The following is a 13,397-nucleotide window of genomic DNA, read 5'->3' as shown; positions in this document are numbered from 1 at the left end:
CTATATCCATGTACTATATCCAGCAAGATAGGTAGCAGAGGCTATACTACGAGGCCAATCTCTAGTAACAATCACGTTGAATAAACCTTCATAGCAAGATCACTCATCGGAGAGGAAAATTCATTCCTATTAGGAGTAATAAAACCAATCACACAGAAGCAAACAACCTACCTCCGAAGTCTCTCCAACAAAGCCCTATCCCTAACATTCATACCCCTCCTCTGCGCAGTAGCCGCCGACTGAGACTGTCCACCTTCCTGGCTCAGTATCACCCACTCCGCCACCGTGGCACCTGCATCCTCCTGCTCGCCACTAAGAGCCTGGTTCCCAGCAATCAACAAAGTCGCATACTTCGACGCCTTCACAGTCTCCTTAAGCTGCGTAGTAGTCGTATTCCCAACCGGAATGCGAACCTGGTTCTCCTCCTCCGCCGTGTATATCGTCGAGGGCTCAATACCCGTCAAAGTGAGAACAACTCTATACTTCTCATCCCCTTCAGCTTGAGCCTGGTCCTGAGTCCCAAACGCAAACACAGAAGCCGGATTGTCAATAACCTCCTCATGGAAAATGACCGACGCATTAACCGGCGGCGCAGAAGCCCAATCGAAATGGAACCCGGACACGGCATTCGCCAACTGCGTATCCGACAAGGTAACAGTAATAGAAGAGAGATTCGACGAAGCAGGCTGCCACTTCGTAGACGTCGCACCGTCATTAGCAGAGATGGGGAACTGGCCTGCCTTGTGCTCATCCGGAGACGTGATAGGCTGACATTGGATCTGGTTTCCTTGCATGGTGGGAATTGTGCCGATTTGGCGGTTCTCAATGATCAGGGGACTTCCGGTTGGTTGGAGGGTGTGGGTTTCCGCTTCGTCGCTGCCGACGTGCACGGGGATTGTGGCGTTTCGGAAGCGTTCGTCGGCGGTGGAGAGGGGGGCGGTCTTTGTGTCGCGGCGGATGGTGGTGTGGGTGTAGTTGGATTCGGCGGCGATGGGCCAGCCGCGCCAGTAGAAGGTTCGGTATTTGACGTAGGGGATTTGTGGGGGTAGGTTGGGGGTGATGTAGATTCCTTCTTCGGGGAGGAGACGCAGGCCGAGGTATCCGAATAGCACGACTTGGTTGGCGCCGCCGTGGCCCGTGAGGAATGGGTAGGCGGGGTGGGTGCCGCCGTTGATGCTGGCGTTGTCGAGCATTTGTTCAGACAGCTGGAAGAAGGGACCTCTGGTGTAGGGATCGTAGGAGTATTGGTGGTAGGTCCAGGCTGAACAGCCGGATGGGGAGACGTCGCTCGCTACGATGGAGAAGATGGCCCAGGTCATTGCGGGGCCGTCGGCGGATTGCTTGTTTGCGTACTTTTTGGTTATCAGTGTTAGTATGCGATGATGATGAAGTGGTATCTCAGGTGAGTAAGGAACTTACGTAGTCGAGGTCGGAAAGAGCCATTTCGGCTGTGTAGTTGCTCTCGTAGGCCAGTGGGTAGGTGACTAGGACGACATCCGCCTGTTTGACCACGGCCGTACCATTCATGGAAGTGTACTCGAGGGTTACGTTGTTCTGGCGCAGCAGAAGCACGTTCTCTGAGATCTCGGTCCAAGTGTCGTTGGGTTCGAGGTTAAATTGCTGGCGGAACGTGTTGGCATTCTCCAGAGTCTGAGCAATGAGGGGCATTGTGAAGCCACCTGCATCAACGTGGTTTGCATACTCGTCCTAAAGACTATTAGTATTGCGATGGGACGGTTCGGAATCGCAGTACCTACCGGGTCAGTCATGTTCGTCAAGGTCCAGCTAGATCCATTACGCTCAACAAGGTTGGAATACAGCGTAGCCACCGAGTCATAGATAGGGAAATGCTTCTCTTGGAAATACTCCGTATCACCGCTAGCGACCCATTGATAGATCATAGAAAGACCAATATCACCGTTCAGATGATACTGGTAGTCAAAGCAGGCGCCAGTCGCTGTGCAGTTTCCGGCACGGCCGCTGGTCCAAGGATAGATTGCTGCCGAGGGATCAAACCGAGTCTGGTTCTTAGAGCTGGTAAACGCCGTCTTGACATTCTCTTTCGCCTGTTGATATTTGGCGACTCGGTAGTTGGTCACACCCTGCGCAGCTTCGGGATGCGACGCGACAAGACCTGGTTGCATCCAGACGTCAGCGTCCCAGAAGACTTGGCCACCATAGGAATCGGATGTAAGTCCGCCGACGGAGAAGCTAGTCTCGTTAACAGTGGCGTTAGAGACGGCTGCGATGGCGTTCTGGCTCACAGTGTTCTGCAGCAGATAGTAAATGTTGGTGACGGCGATGACGGCCGAATCAATAACATGTTGGTCTTCAGGGAGCTTTCCGGTGGTCGGGTCGGTGAAGCGGTCGACCGAGTTCTCGTGCATAATATTAGCCCACTCGGAGGCGTGCGACTCCAGAGAGTTCTTGTAGCCCGCTGCCAGTGCCGCAGAAGCAGCTTCCTTGGCTGTCTGTTTGGGGTCTGCGAAAGCATCGGTCGAGGCTCCGCCGACGAACTTGGTGATGCGGACGGGTTCCTTCGCCGTAAATTTGACATTTACAGTCTGCGCGACAGATGACTCGTTGGTGTTCACGTAGGGCTTTCCGGTCACGAGAGCGCGGGACGACAGGTCGACGTTGGCCGATCCGGTCAGGTTCGTATAGATATATGCAGTGACGTTGGAGATTCCCCAGGGCCGCACAGCCGAAAAGAGAGCACCGTCATCTTGACCCGATTCCACAAAGTCGGTTCGTACCGCTGAGTACCCGTCGATCACATTCGCCACGGTCGCATTGGCATCGACTGACGGAATGATCTCCATATCCACCACGGCTTGCGTGATGTTCAACTTGTTGGCGAACAGTCGATAGGTGATCTCGAAGGAGCCTTTGTCCGCAGGAGACCAGGTATACGACCATGATAAGACACCAGCTTTGAAATCGTATGTGGATTGAAAATCGGTAATGGTGCTGTCATCCACAGTGGAGTCCAAATAGACATCATCGCCCAAGTCGAGGATCAGTCCACTCCAGTGAGGAACACCACTGATCGCCGTGTCCCATCCGTACTGAGACAACCAGGGGAAGTTGGTACCGTTTGTGGTTGGTTGAGAGTCAAAGAAACCAGCGATGGTTGCGAACGACTGTCGCCGTGAATAGAGAGGCCAGCCGTTGATGACATCGCCGTCTACTTCTTCGTCGAGCTCAAAGAAGGGGCCAACACTGGCGACATTGATACCCAGGTAACCATTTGCTACAGAGCCGCGCGACTGATAATGGCCCTGGTCTAAGGTAGTTGTCTTGAGGAGCCAATTCTCCTCATCCCAAGTTACGCCGTCGAATTTAGTCTCATACACGTTGTTTGAATCCTTGGCCTTCTGGCTAGAGCCTTCGTGTCGCTTTAAGATCTTAGCGACACGGGGATTATGTTTGTTTTGAGTCCCCTGGCTTGGAAGACCATGGACTGCTGTTAAGAGCAGCGCCCAGGGCGCGAGATTCTAGTGTCTAGTCAGTTTTTGGTCTTTTCTTTGGAGCCCTAATGAGGGTGGAGTGAATAGAAAATTACATACCCTGAGTTTCATTGTTAGTGCCTCCCAGACAGCACTAGAAAATTAGACTGAATGATTTCTTGCGGGAAAAATCCAGGACCACCAAGGCACTTAAATAGAGGCAGAAGCTTAAGTGTGGAGGAGTCTATCCCCGTCGTAGAATAAATTTAATCCCCACACTCGTATCCCGGACGGGGAAGACAGACGCAGATCCTGGAGCACCGGTGCGGAGTTTAACCAGCCGTACCACCCGTTCGATTCGAGAAGCCACTACTCAAAACAGGTACTTATACGGTCCTTGGGTCCACGTTGAGGTATTTTTCCCAAGGCAGGATTGTCGCACAGACTTGTCACCGTGACCCAAGGGTTGGATCGGCCAAGAAGCCAGTGAATGAATGAATGAAAGCAATTTGCGGGGTTGAATCAGCCACATCCGACTATACCGAGTCGCTCACTGTAAAGATCGGGATTGGCCGAATGGAAAACTGAGCCGACAGGGCTTCATCCCGAGTCGATCATTGCCTCTTGCATTGGGTTTTAGTGTGGCCGGTAATTGTCCGTTAAGGTTACATGGCGATGCCCGACTTGACATCATCTTTTTCTTGGTCTGGTCTTGGCCATCTTATCATCCAGGGTTCCGTGCAAAGCATGGCACCATTTCCACCTTAACAGTGACTAACATTTAATAGTATTAAAGTTGGAAGGATTTGAGGCTATTTCAATCATTGTGGCTGAGTCTTTCCACTTTTATGTCTTTTCTCTTTTTCTTTTCCTTCTTTGTGACGTGAAAGTCGTTGGTTGGTATTCCTCTTCAAGTCTTGCCCTAACTGAATTATGTCGTAGACTCAGCAGAGACCATGACATTGCATAGCTTATCACCCAGTGATACATAAGACATATAGACCTATTCATAAACATATCCGAGAGATTGCGAAACCCAAAACTTCGATTAAGCGATCGACGATCTATAGTCTATCGCCGGTCGTGGTACTAGCAAGGGGTAGCAGGCTAGCAGCATGATCTGATCCTTCCTGCTTAACCTATTACCTATAGAAATGTCACCTTGGTACCTTAATATAACTTTAAATTAGCATAAACTAGCGCGTCCGATTGAGGACATATATACGATTGTCGGTTTCCACGCTCAGGCAGCGGAATGCACCATACCAGGCATGCATTCTGGTGCCTGGCAGGCAACATTCACCACAGTATCACAAAGAGATTCCATGATTAACTAGTAATATGCCTTTATCTCAACATGATCCCTACATAACTTTTCTCTCCACTTGGTCCAGTATGATATATCTCTATCTATAATAATTCCTCAACCAGGGCCAGACCAAACATCAATAACCTCACACTCACATCATTCATACTCCTCACCACCCACAAGTCAAAAACAATGCCCTCTCTCTACGTCGCAATCTACTACCCCCGCTATGGCAACTACCAACACTGGGCTCTCCACCTACACACCGCAACCGAAGACCTCATCTTCGAAGTCGACGGTGAACACCCCACCTTCCGAAAGATGGAATCCCGCGGCAAGCCCTCTGATTCCGACTCCCTGATCATGTCCCTGCTGGTCAGCGAAATTGGAGATGTTGATGTACCCACCGTCAAAGCGGCAGTAGAGGCTGCTCGCGTCGACAATGAGACGCTGGAATGGGATTGTCAGGAATATGTGCTTGACATTTTGGAGGCTTGTGAGCAGGAGGCCGTGTTGGATGGAGATGATGAGCATTATGTAGAGGTTATGAAGTTTTTGAAGTCAAAGCGGGGGCCGGTACTTTGAGGGCTGATATTTGTTGTTGTGGTGATGTTTATGAGGGTTGTTTCTACGGAGGTGAATCCCGATTTCGGCTTTCGGGTCCGATATTGACTCGGGATGTGGAATCTATTAGTAACGAGGTCGCGTGCATGGCTAGCAGGAACATTAGCTGCGAGCATCCTTCGCTTCGTCTGTGCTTCAGTGCAACTCCACTGTTGGCACGCTTGGCAGATTTAATGGTATGCTTGTCGACAAAGTGGCGCTACTGACTCTACAAATTAAGCTGAAGTAGCCACATCAGGGTTCAGAATTGCATTTTTTTCTAATCATCTCATATAACACACATCTAACGTGCAAAAACTGCGAGCGCCTGCTCCAGATGCCGCTCTAAGAGGGTGAGCCGGGTGAATCAGTGGTCTGCTCACCCTCAAAGGTGACTCGCTATACTTACCTTATACTTACCCTAATCCATGGACAATTCTTCAGACAAGTACCCTTGGCCCTTTGGCAGAAGTCTTTTAATAGTCATCCCTGGGATAGGTGCTGAGCAGTTTAAGCAATCTGAGTAGTCTAAGTAGTCTACGAGTATCTGCCACGTGATCACTTTTAGCTAGCCGTGTTCGGGCTCCTTGATCTTCTTCCTCTTCGACAACCATTGAAATAGCATTCTCCCGTTGGCTTACGAGGAATAACTATGTAATGAACACTATAAAACCGTCCATTCCTCGTTTATCCGCCTTGCTTCGCAAGAAACCGTTTCCCATGCCTTCTCCCGGGCCACCTTTACCGCCCGGTATACTCATTGATGAAGAGATCTCGCCAGTATACAATTCCAAGTACTTCTATCCGGCGAAGCCTGGAGAGGTACTCGCCAATCGTTATCAAGCCCTGGTGAAGGTTGGCTGGGGCGTGTCTTCAACAGTGTGGCTGGCACGTGATCTGCAAGGGTAACCTTCAATGATTAATCTTTAATTTGAAGCTTTCTCTGTCTCTCTCTAACAAACATACAGGCATATCGAAGAGCCGGAGAGCATCGTGGTACTGAAAATCGCTAATAACAATGCGAGTTCCGCAGGTCATGAGCGCGAGGCTGAAGAGCATATTTCCACGGTAGACCCATCACATCGCGGCCGCTCACTTATCCGAACATTGCTAGACTCTTTTGAAGTTAATGGTCCAGAAGGTCCTCATTCGTGTCTTGTGTATCCACCTATGAGGGAGCCATTGTCGATGTATCAGCGACGCTTTGGCGATAGAAGAATGCCACTGCCCCTCATTAAAACATACATTCGTGCTCTCCTTACGGGGCTTGACTATCTTCACAAACAATGCAGGACAGTTCATACGGGTAAGTTCATCTTCGACCTTTCTTCTCCTCGCGATACTGAGCCCAGGCGGCGGCTAGATCTAAAGCTTGAAAACATCATGGTCTCATTCGAGGATCCAACCGTGCTTACTGATTTCTTGGAGTCTCAGCTGGAAAAACCAATGGCTTTCAAGATTGATTCGACGGGACGACCAGTGTATCAATCCCGTAGTGACTTCGGGCCACTCAAAAGCCTGAGAAGTATACCACAGCTTGTCGACTTTGGCTTGGCAACCAGACTCGAGGAAGACGACGACTGGGGCGTCTGGCCTATTCAGCCAGACCACTATCGGGCGCCAGAGGTGATACTGGGTATTGGATGGCAAATGCCTGCGGATATTTGGAATCTTGGTGTTCTCGTGCGTCCCGTTGTCCTTTATAGTTGCATTCACTAATAGCAGACCAGTTGTGGGATATGATCGAAGGCAAAGAGCTATTTCAGCATATCCATGATCAACAAGGTCGCTACGATGCTAAACTACACATCGCCGAGATGATGGCCTTACTCGGTCCACCCCCTCCAGAGATCATACGAAGATATCAATACATGCGAGAGTACTCGTGGCCGGAACCTGTCAGACGAGAAGACGACATAGTATGCGAGACTGCGGAGGAGTACTTCTGTGGGCCATTCTTTGACAATAATGGTATTTCTGAGTTTGCCTATCTTGAATGAATTATTCTCAGACTCACGAAACATCTTAGGTCTCTTTCTCTACGAAGACCTGATCCCCGACCGGAAACTAGGCGACACAGTTTCCTTCCTCGAGGGAGAGGAGAGGGAAGCGTTTCTGGATCTCGCAAAGGGGATGCTTCTCTGGCATCCAAATGTGCGAAAAACTGCAGGCGAACTGGCGGGACATCCTTTTCTTCAACCAAAGCAAACAAGCCCCTGATTTCTGTGAACATTTCCTAGCGGAATGACTCGAGATCATCCTTATTACCACTCAGCGCTACCAAGGTCCAGTAAATCAAACAAACTACTTACCAGGCTTGAGGGTAGTACGTAGTGCGTCGCTGTTGATACCAAATATAAGAAATCATTTTGACCGGGTGGTCGATTTAGTCCGCCGTTAAGGTAGACTAAATCGGTCGACCACCCGGTCAAAATGAAATACTTGAAGTCCGTTACATACTCACATACAGGGTATTCCAATTTTGACCATATCCCACACATTTAATATTAACTTTATATACAACAATCCATATCGGTAGTGGTATAAATGGTATGAAGTCATGGTGTTCAAAATTATAGATTGCCGTACAGAATCTACTAATAACCAGGTCGCATGCATAATGATCAGGGATCTGGTGGCCAACTTATCTCTATCTTGTATGATGATTCGCTGTAAGTCAATGCAATGTTATTGGGTTTTGATTTTCCAGGCTAATCAGTATCGGCATGTCGATCATTACAACATAATCCATGCAATTGAAATAGTCAAAGGCACGTCAAAGAAGACGTAGAAGGCATTCACCATCTTAATCCTATCCGACGCCATGCTTCCTTTCTCATCGCCGCTGCCGTGTCCTGCGTTCTCACCACAGCCCCTTGATTCTCAACCGCCCGACGCAACAAGAAATGAAGACACTCCTCGGTAGTCCCCCACGCCAGACACTTGAAGACCTTAGGGAACACAGATGCCTCCACGGGGCTTTTTCCGCTCAGTGGCACGTCGGACTCCGGTCGATATTCGGCCAATAGCCCACAGCTCACCTCATCTGCCATACCCTGCAACTGGCCCATCTCCAGGGGTATCGTGGGTAAGCCGTTGAGAATCCGGTGTCTCGAAATCGAGTATGCCCTCCGGACGCTCTCCGCATTATGTGTTGCGACGAAAAGCCTAGCATCCGGGAACTTTGTGTCATGTAAGTCCTGAAACGGGGATTGCCGCGAGAGCAGACTCTCCACGATGTGGTTGTAGTTCCGATCTGTGTCAGCTTTGTTGTCATGAATCCTCTCCCGAATATCGTGTTCAATGTACGCGCCCCGGACTAGCTTGATTCCCAGGGCCCAGCCTTCCTTTCCGGCGAGAGCTAGATGGCGATGGACGTTTTCGGCGGACGATTTCAAATACGCCTGAATGGTGTTGAGCACGACTACCCTGCCGTCGCGGTTGAATTGTCTCATGAGATCGATGGTCCAGGCGTCAATGGCTGGTTGGAAGATCTGTTGCTCGGCGTCGATCCAGAACCGGGATCCCTGGGCTGCAGTTGCTTCGCAGATTTCTGTAATAGCTTGCTTGATGCGTGGTGGTGGGACGGGGTCACCGCGGGCGAGTGCTTCAACAGCTGCAGGGCCGGCGCCGGTGAATCTAATCGTGTTAGCATACGTTGCGTATCACATTTTATTTTGGTTCGGTCATACTTGATATTCATGTAATCTCCTTTTCCGACCATTCTGAGTGTCCGTAAGTTGCCCTCTTTCCATTCGTCCACTGCACGGTCTTCGATGGCTTGTGCATTCTTCCATTCCTCCACGTGGGAGCCGGCTGCGTCGACCTTTGCGACGGATTCCCGCGCATATCCGAGGATGACGCCCTTGAAGCCCAGAGTCTTCATGTCCTGGACTGTTTTGCGGACTTCTGTCTCATTAACACCCGCGCAGAAGTGGTTGTAGATTGTTGCGCGGAGGATGTAGTTCATGATAGGGTTCTTAGAGGGACTAAGCAGGGGCGACTTTGAATCCACCACATATTTCAGCACCGCTATAGAGGGTTTCAAAAGCGGCGACGCCATCGCTGACGTCAGGAATAAAGAGCGCAGAAGTGTCTTCGTCGGTAAGTCCGCGAGAGGCGCCCTCTTCTGGGCAGGCGACGAATGGAGGGCCGCATTGTGAGCGGGCGACGCAGCATCGGCCAGCGGTTTGGACGCGGAATAGAACGTTTCTGGCTTTCTGGGCCAGAATACCTTCGGCTTCATTTTGATCGTCTTGTGTCTGATAGGGACTGGTCTGACCTCATGCTGGACTATTTATCTTACGATTCCCTCGCTCGTGGGAGGGGTATGCCTGCTATCTACGCTTATGCTCCGGGGGAAACGATGGCGGCTTGAAGACCGATTGGTCTTTGGGCGAGGATCATCGTGGATCTGGGGTGATAGTCGTGGTTGACCGAATAAGCTCTGGACAGATGGCTGTCGGAGGGGCATCCGCATCTTTGCTCGGTTAGGGTTTCCGCGCGGAGGTGACATGCGCTTTTCTCCTTGCTTCGTCGTCCACGTATACTGAACTTTCCAGGATGGAATACACACCGACACGAGGATTACTCAGTATTTTGAAACTTTATATTCATATCTAAATCAATCATGTAATACCCCACAGTCACATCCATACGTACAAATCCTGACATAATCTGTCTAGTTCTCTCCCCTCAAATGCTTCACCCCCCTAACCAACGCCTCAGCATACGCCCCCCGAACCCCATTCTTCTCCAAAGCATACAGTCCTTGAATAGTACACCCCCTCGGCGAAGAAATACTCTCCCTCAAAACCGCCGGATGAACGCCCTCCCTCAACAACCCAGCCAACCCCTCCAACACTTGCGCCGACACCTCCATAGCATCCGGCCGTCGGAAACCCTCCATAACAGCCCCATCCATAATCCCATCAACAGCAAGAGTCAAGAGCGCCATCGCGGCCCCAGAAACCATCGACCCAGCATTGACCAAATCCGGCGCCACAAACTTGACCGTCCCAATCTGCTCAAAGATCCAAGTCAGAATCTCCGCCCGATCTTTCGAAAGCGCCGGGTTCTCCTCGATAATAGTCATGGACTGGCGCAATCGCGCCGCCACATTCGGCATGGCCGTTACAATCACCGGCCTATTCATCGCCTGGGCTGAATCCCCATAGATGTACTCCATGATCTCGGCAGGCGTCTTGCCCGCCATAACGCTGATGACGAATTTTCCTTTTAACGCTTTCGCTACGCCCGGCTCGGACAGAATACTCTGCGCCAGGAAAGGCTTGCACGCTAGCAGGACGATGTCTGACTGCTCCATGACTTTAACGTTGGACCCGGACGCAACTAACACCCGTGATGGATCTGAGCGGTATTTCTCGCTAAGCTTCTCGGCTGAGGCCGCGCTCTTGGTGGTCGCTATGAAGTATTCGATTTTGGATTTTTGGGGCTCCGAGCGGGTGGCCTCTAGCAGGCCGTCTAGGATTGCGGAGCCCATGTTTCCTGGTTTCGTTAGTGGTTCTACCCATGTACATGGTAGGTGGTGGGCCTACCGCAGCCGATAAATGCGAGGGTTGTCATTTTGGTTGTGGTTGTTTTGTTTTGCTTTGGAGCTGTGGTGAGTGTTGTTGGAGGTGTTTTGTGGTTTGCGATGTGAATGTGTTTGTGTTTAAGCTGTCGGGCGGAGATTCCGAGCTTGAGTCATTGATCTGGTTATCTTCGGACGTCTTCGCCGCCGTTGTCTATCTGGTGGTGGACCTTGAGTTGATGGGTGGATAGTTGGGCCGCGCAGTTATCATCTTGGGCTGAATCATGTATTAGGCAATCTATGTTGATTTCTCCCGTCTAGGTGAGCTGCACACTTGAAGAACGAAGGTCAACTCTATAGGGCATCCTTTGTAGAGAGTCAACCAAAAATAAAAAATCAAAAACAATATTCTGCGCCGCGGATCGAACGCGGGGCCTCTAAAGATATACGGTGATTATTTCAGCTAAAATTATACCACTAGGCTACCTGGGCGGTCAGAAGTCGGCGGCAGGTTATTGAGCCCTGTAGGATAGGATCTCGAACTTCAAATATCACGAATATCTGGGATTCTAAAAATGGTCGATCGTGGTATATGTTGCGCAGTACCATGTATTTGGTGGTAATCTAGGTGTTCATGAAGGAATTAAAGCATCATGGGAGACCTAGGGCGATATTTCCTCTGGTTAGAAGGACTTTTTACGATTTTCCTTATGCGTGGTTGTGTTACTGATAATGCTAGTCGTTATATATAATGGTTACTACCGTATTCTAGGGCTTAGTACTCAACATGTCGACTCGGAATAATTTTGTATCCCTCTCGACCTCTATCTATACATCTAAGAGACTAAAAAACATATCCCACATACCAGAAAGACGATACCGAGCACCCCAGCAAGAGAGCTACATTTAAAGTCCCAACTTACTCACATCAGCCCTCGGCCGCACACCCTCTACCATATCCGCCACGACCCTCCCAGTCCCCAACGACAACGAGATCCCCCAAGGACCATGTCCAGAAGCCACAAAAATACCACCGTGACCATCGGTCTTCAGTCCATCTCCCAGAAAATCATCATCTACCCTGCACACAACAGGCGTTCCCCGATGGGTAACAGGACGGAAGCACAATCCCTCACGAAGAACCTCCAAATCATCCATGTTTACGTCAGTGACTCCAGCATCCTCATCCACGAGTCTACCCATTAACTGGGTAGACACGGCCTTTAACCTCCTTAACTCATCACGATCGATTAAATTCCGAGACTCCTCTGCTAGACCTGGTAGTGGCATATCTGGATCATTCAGACCAGCAATGTAGATCTCGCCGCCCTGTCGCGAGAAGATCTCCGGACTGAAGCCGCAGGAAAAGGGGTTTTCGGTGAAGATAGCGTGACATCTACCTCCGAATGTTTGTTGCTCGTGTTCCAGGGTATGTCTCGGAGAACGGAGGACGAGAGAGTACCCCGCCAACTGCGAGACGGGAATGGAGACCTGCGCGGAAGGAAAGAGATCCTCGAAGACACGCGACGTCCAAGCCCCCGCACAAATAACGAGATGGGTACACGGAAGTGTAGACTCCTCCTGCGAAACGAGATCGACCATCTTGACTCCAGTAAGAGTGCCACTGTCTGTGACGAGAGAAGTAGCCCTAGCCGGGTGATGAAGCTGCACACCACGGGATACAGCCGTATCCATCAGAAACCGACACAGTCTCAACGGATCACTAGATACCCATCAGCCTACCACCTCAACACCTGACCAAAGAAGAATACAAACACCTGCGCAGTATCAACATCACTAATCCTCTCCACCTCCACCCCCGACCTCACCGTCAACCAAGCCGGAGCCCCCATCTCACTCCCCAAAGTCGACCTAGAAGCCATCTCCGCTCGACTACCCCCTCTATCCATCCACTCATCACCTTGACTACCACTCCCCCTCTTAATAGTGGCATCGTAACTCAAAGCCATCCCCTTCATATACCCCCACCTCTCCACCCCACCATATTCAATAGCCAACCTCTCATGTAACCCAAACGAAAGCTCACCCAGAGAAGCAACATCCGGGCTAAACCAATCTTTTGCCAGAAAGCCAGCCGCGTACCCAGACGCAGAGCTGAATAGTTCCGTTGAGGATTCAATGATATGGATGTCCCCTGGTGGATGGGTCTCGGATAGGTAGTAGGCGATTGCGGAGCCGATTATTCCGCCGCCGAGGATTACGGTTGGCATTTTGGGTTTGTTTTTAGGTTTGTTTGTGGGGCTTGTGGTTTGTGTTGGGATTGGGATTGGGATGTGTTACTGGGTTTGAGTAAAGTAGATAGGAACTTGATATGTAATCAACGGGGAGGGTTACATTGGTGTTATCTTACCTCGCGGGGTATTGGGGAAGTGCGGAGATTGGGATTTCGGGGTTGATGCTATCTCTCGGGGACTAAGGAGATATCCGAGGCTGGGTGATAGGGAGCGGAGCAAAGCGTAGCAAGTATTATAGTATAATGCTT

The 13,397-nt window shown here is 50.4% G+C and overlaps 6 protein-coding genes across 6 annotated transcripts; 2 read left to right on the top strand and 4 right to left on the bottom strand.

Annotated features, from left to right (window-relative positions):
* Positions 1-167: 167 nt before the first annotated feature.
* Positions 168-3,497, bottom strand: F9C07_8734 (alpha,alpha-trehalose glucohydrolase TreA/Ath1; the record flags this gene model as incomplete). Its single annotated transcript, XM_041293114.1, has 3 exons — positions 168-1,352; positions 1,420-1,707; positions 1,758-3,497. Coding segments are annotated over 3 exons (3,213 nt in total), but the record flags the coding sequence as incomplete, so codon positions are not given.
* Positions 3,498-4,950: 1,453 nt separating this feature from the next.
* F9C07_8733 (uncharacterized protein) lies at positions 4,951-5,343 on the top strand (the record flags this gene model as incomplete). Its single annotated transcript, XM_041286462.1, has 1 exon — positions 4,951-5,343. The coding sequence occupies one exon, from the start codon at positions 4,951-4,953 to the stop codon at positions 5,341-5,343; it is 393 nt and encodes a 130-aa protein (XP_041147937.1).
* Positions 5,344-5,681: 338 nt separating this feature from the next.
* Positions 5,682-7,603, top strand: F9C07_1680469 (kinase domain protein). Its single transcript, XM_071508308.1, has 5 exons — positions 5,682-6,266; positions 6,330-6,667; positions 6,725-7,044; positions 7,092-7,332; positions 7,391-7,603. Exons 1-5 carry the CDS (start codon positions 6,019-6,021, stop codon positions 7,579-7,581), a joined length of 1,338 nt encoding a protein of 445 aa, XP_071364518.1. The 5' UTR covers positions 5,682-6,018; the 3' UTR covers positions 7,582-7,603.
* A 556-nt stretch (positions 7,604-8,159) lies between these two features.
* Positions 8,160-9,607, bottom strand: F9C07_8730 (putative proline oxidase Put1; the record flags this gene model as incomplete). The annotated part of the gene is made up of 2 exons (XM_041293113.1): positions 8,160-9,000; positions 9,054-9,607. The coding sequence occupies 2 exons, from the start codon at positions 9,605-9,607 to the stop codon at positions 8,160-8,162; spliced, it is 1,395 nt and encodes a 464-aa protein (XP_041147935.1).
* Positions 9,608-10,042: 435 nt separating this feature from the next.
* On the bottom strand, positions 10,043-10,947 carry F9C07_8729 (pyrroline-5-carboxylate reductase; the record flags this gene model as incomplete). Its single annotated transcript, XM_041293112.1, has 2 exons — positions 10,043-10,869; positions 10,920-10,947. 2 exons carry the CDS (start codon positions 10,945-10,947, stop codon positions 10,043-10,045), a joined length of 855 nt encoding a protein of 284 aa, XP_041147934.1.
* Positions 10,948-11,800: 853 nt separating this feature from the next.
* F9C07_8728 (FAD dependent oxidoreductase superfamily) lies at positions 11,801-13,125 on the bottom strand (the record flags this gene model as incomplete). Its single annotated transcript, XM_041293111.1, has 2 exons — positions 11,801-12,617; positions 12,671-13,125. The coding sequence occupies 2 exons, from the start codon at positions 13,123-13,125 to the stop codon at positions 11,801-11,803; spliced, it is 1,272 nt and encodes a 423-aa protein (XP_041147933.1).
* Positions 13,126-13,397: the final 272 nt, after the last annotated feature.

The sequence above is a fragment of the Aspergillus flavus genome, chromosome 5, assembly GCF_009017415.1.
Source record: "Aspergillus flavus chromosome 5, complete sequence".
NCBI classification, from domain to species: Eukaryota; Fungi; Ascomycota; class Eurotiomycetes; order Eurotiales; family Aspergillaceae; genus Aspergillus; species Aspergillus flavus.
The sequence above is the reverse complement of the archived record's forward strand: the minus strand, read 5'-3'. Positions and strand labels throughout refer to the sequence as shown.

Excerpts from the sequence above, each read along its gene's own strand:
- F9C07_1680469 (XM_071508308.1), top strand. The coding sequence starts at position 6,019 with ATGAACACTATAAAACCGTCCATTCCTCGTTTATCCGCCTTGCTTCGC. Across the intron at positions 6,668-6,724 it reads ATGCAGGACAGTTCATACGG|ATCTAAAGCTTGAAAACATC; the intron begins GTAAGTTCATCT and ends GGCGGCGGCTAG. Across the intron at positions 7,045-7,091 it reads TTTGGAATCTTGGTGTTCTC|TTGTGGGATATGATCGAAGG; the intron begins GTGCGTCCCGTT and ends ATAGCAGACCAG.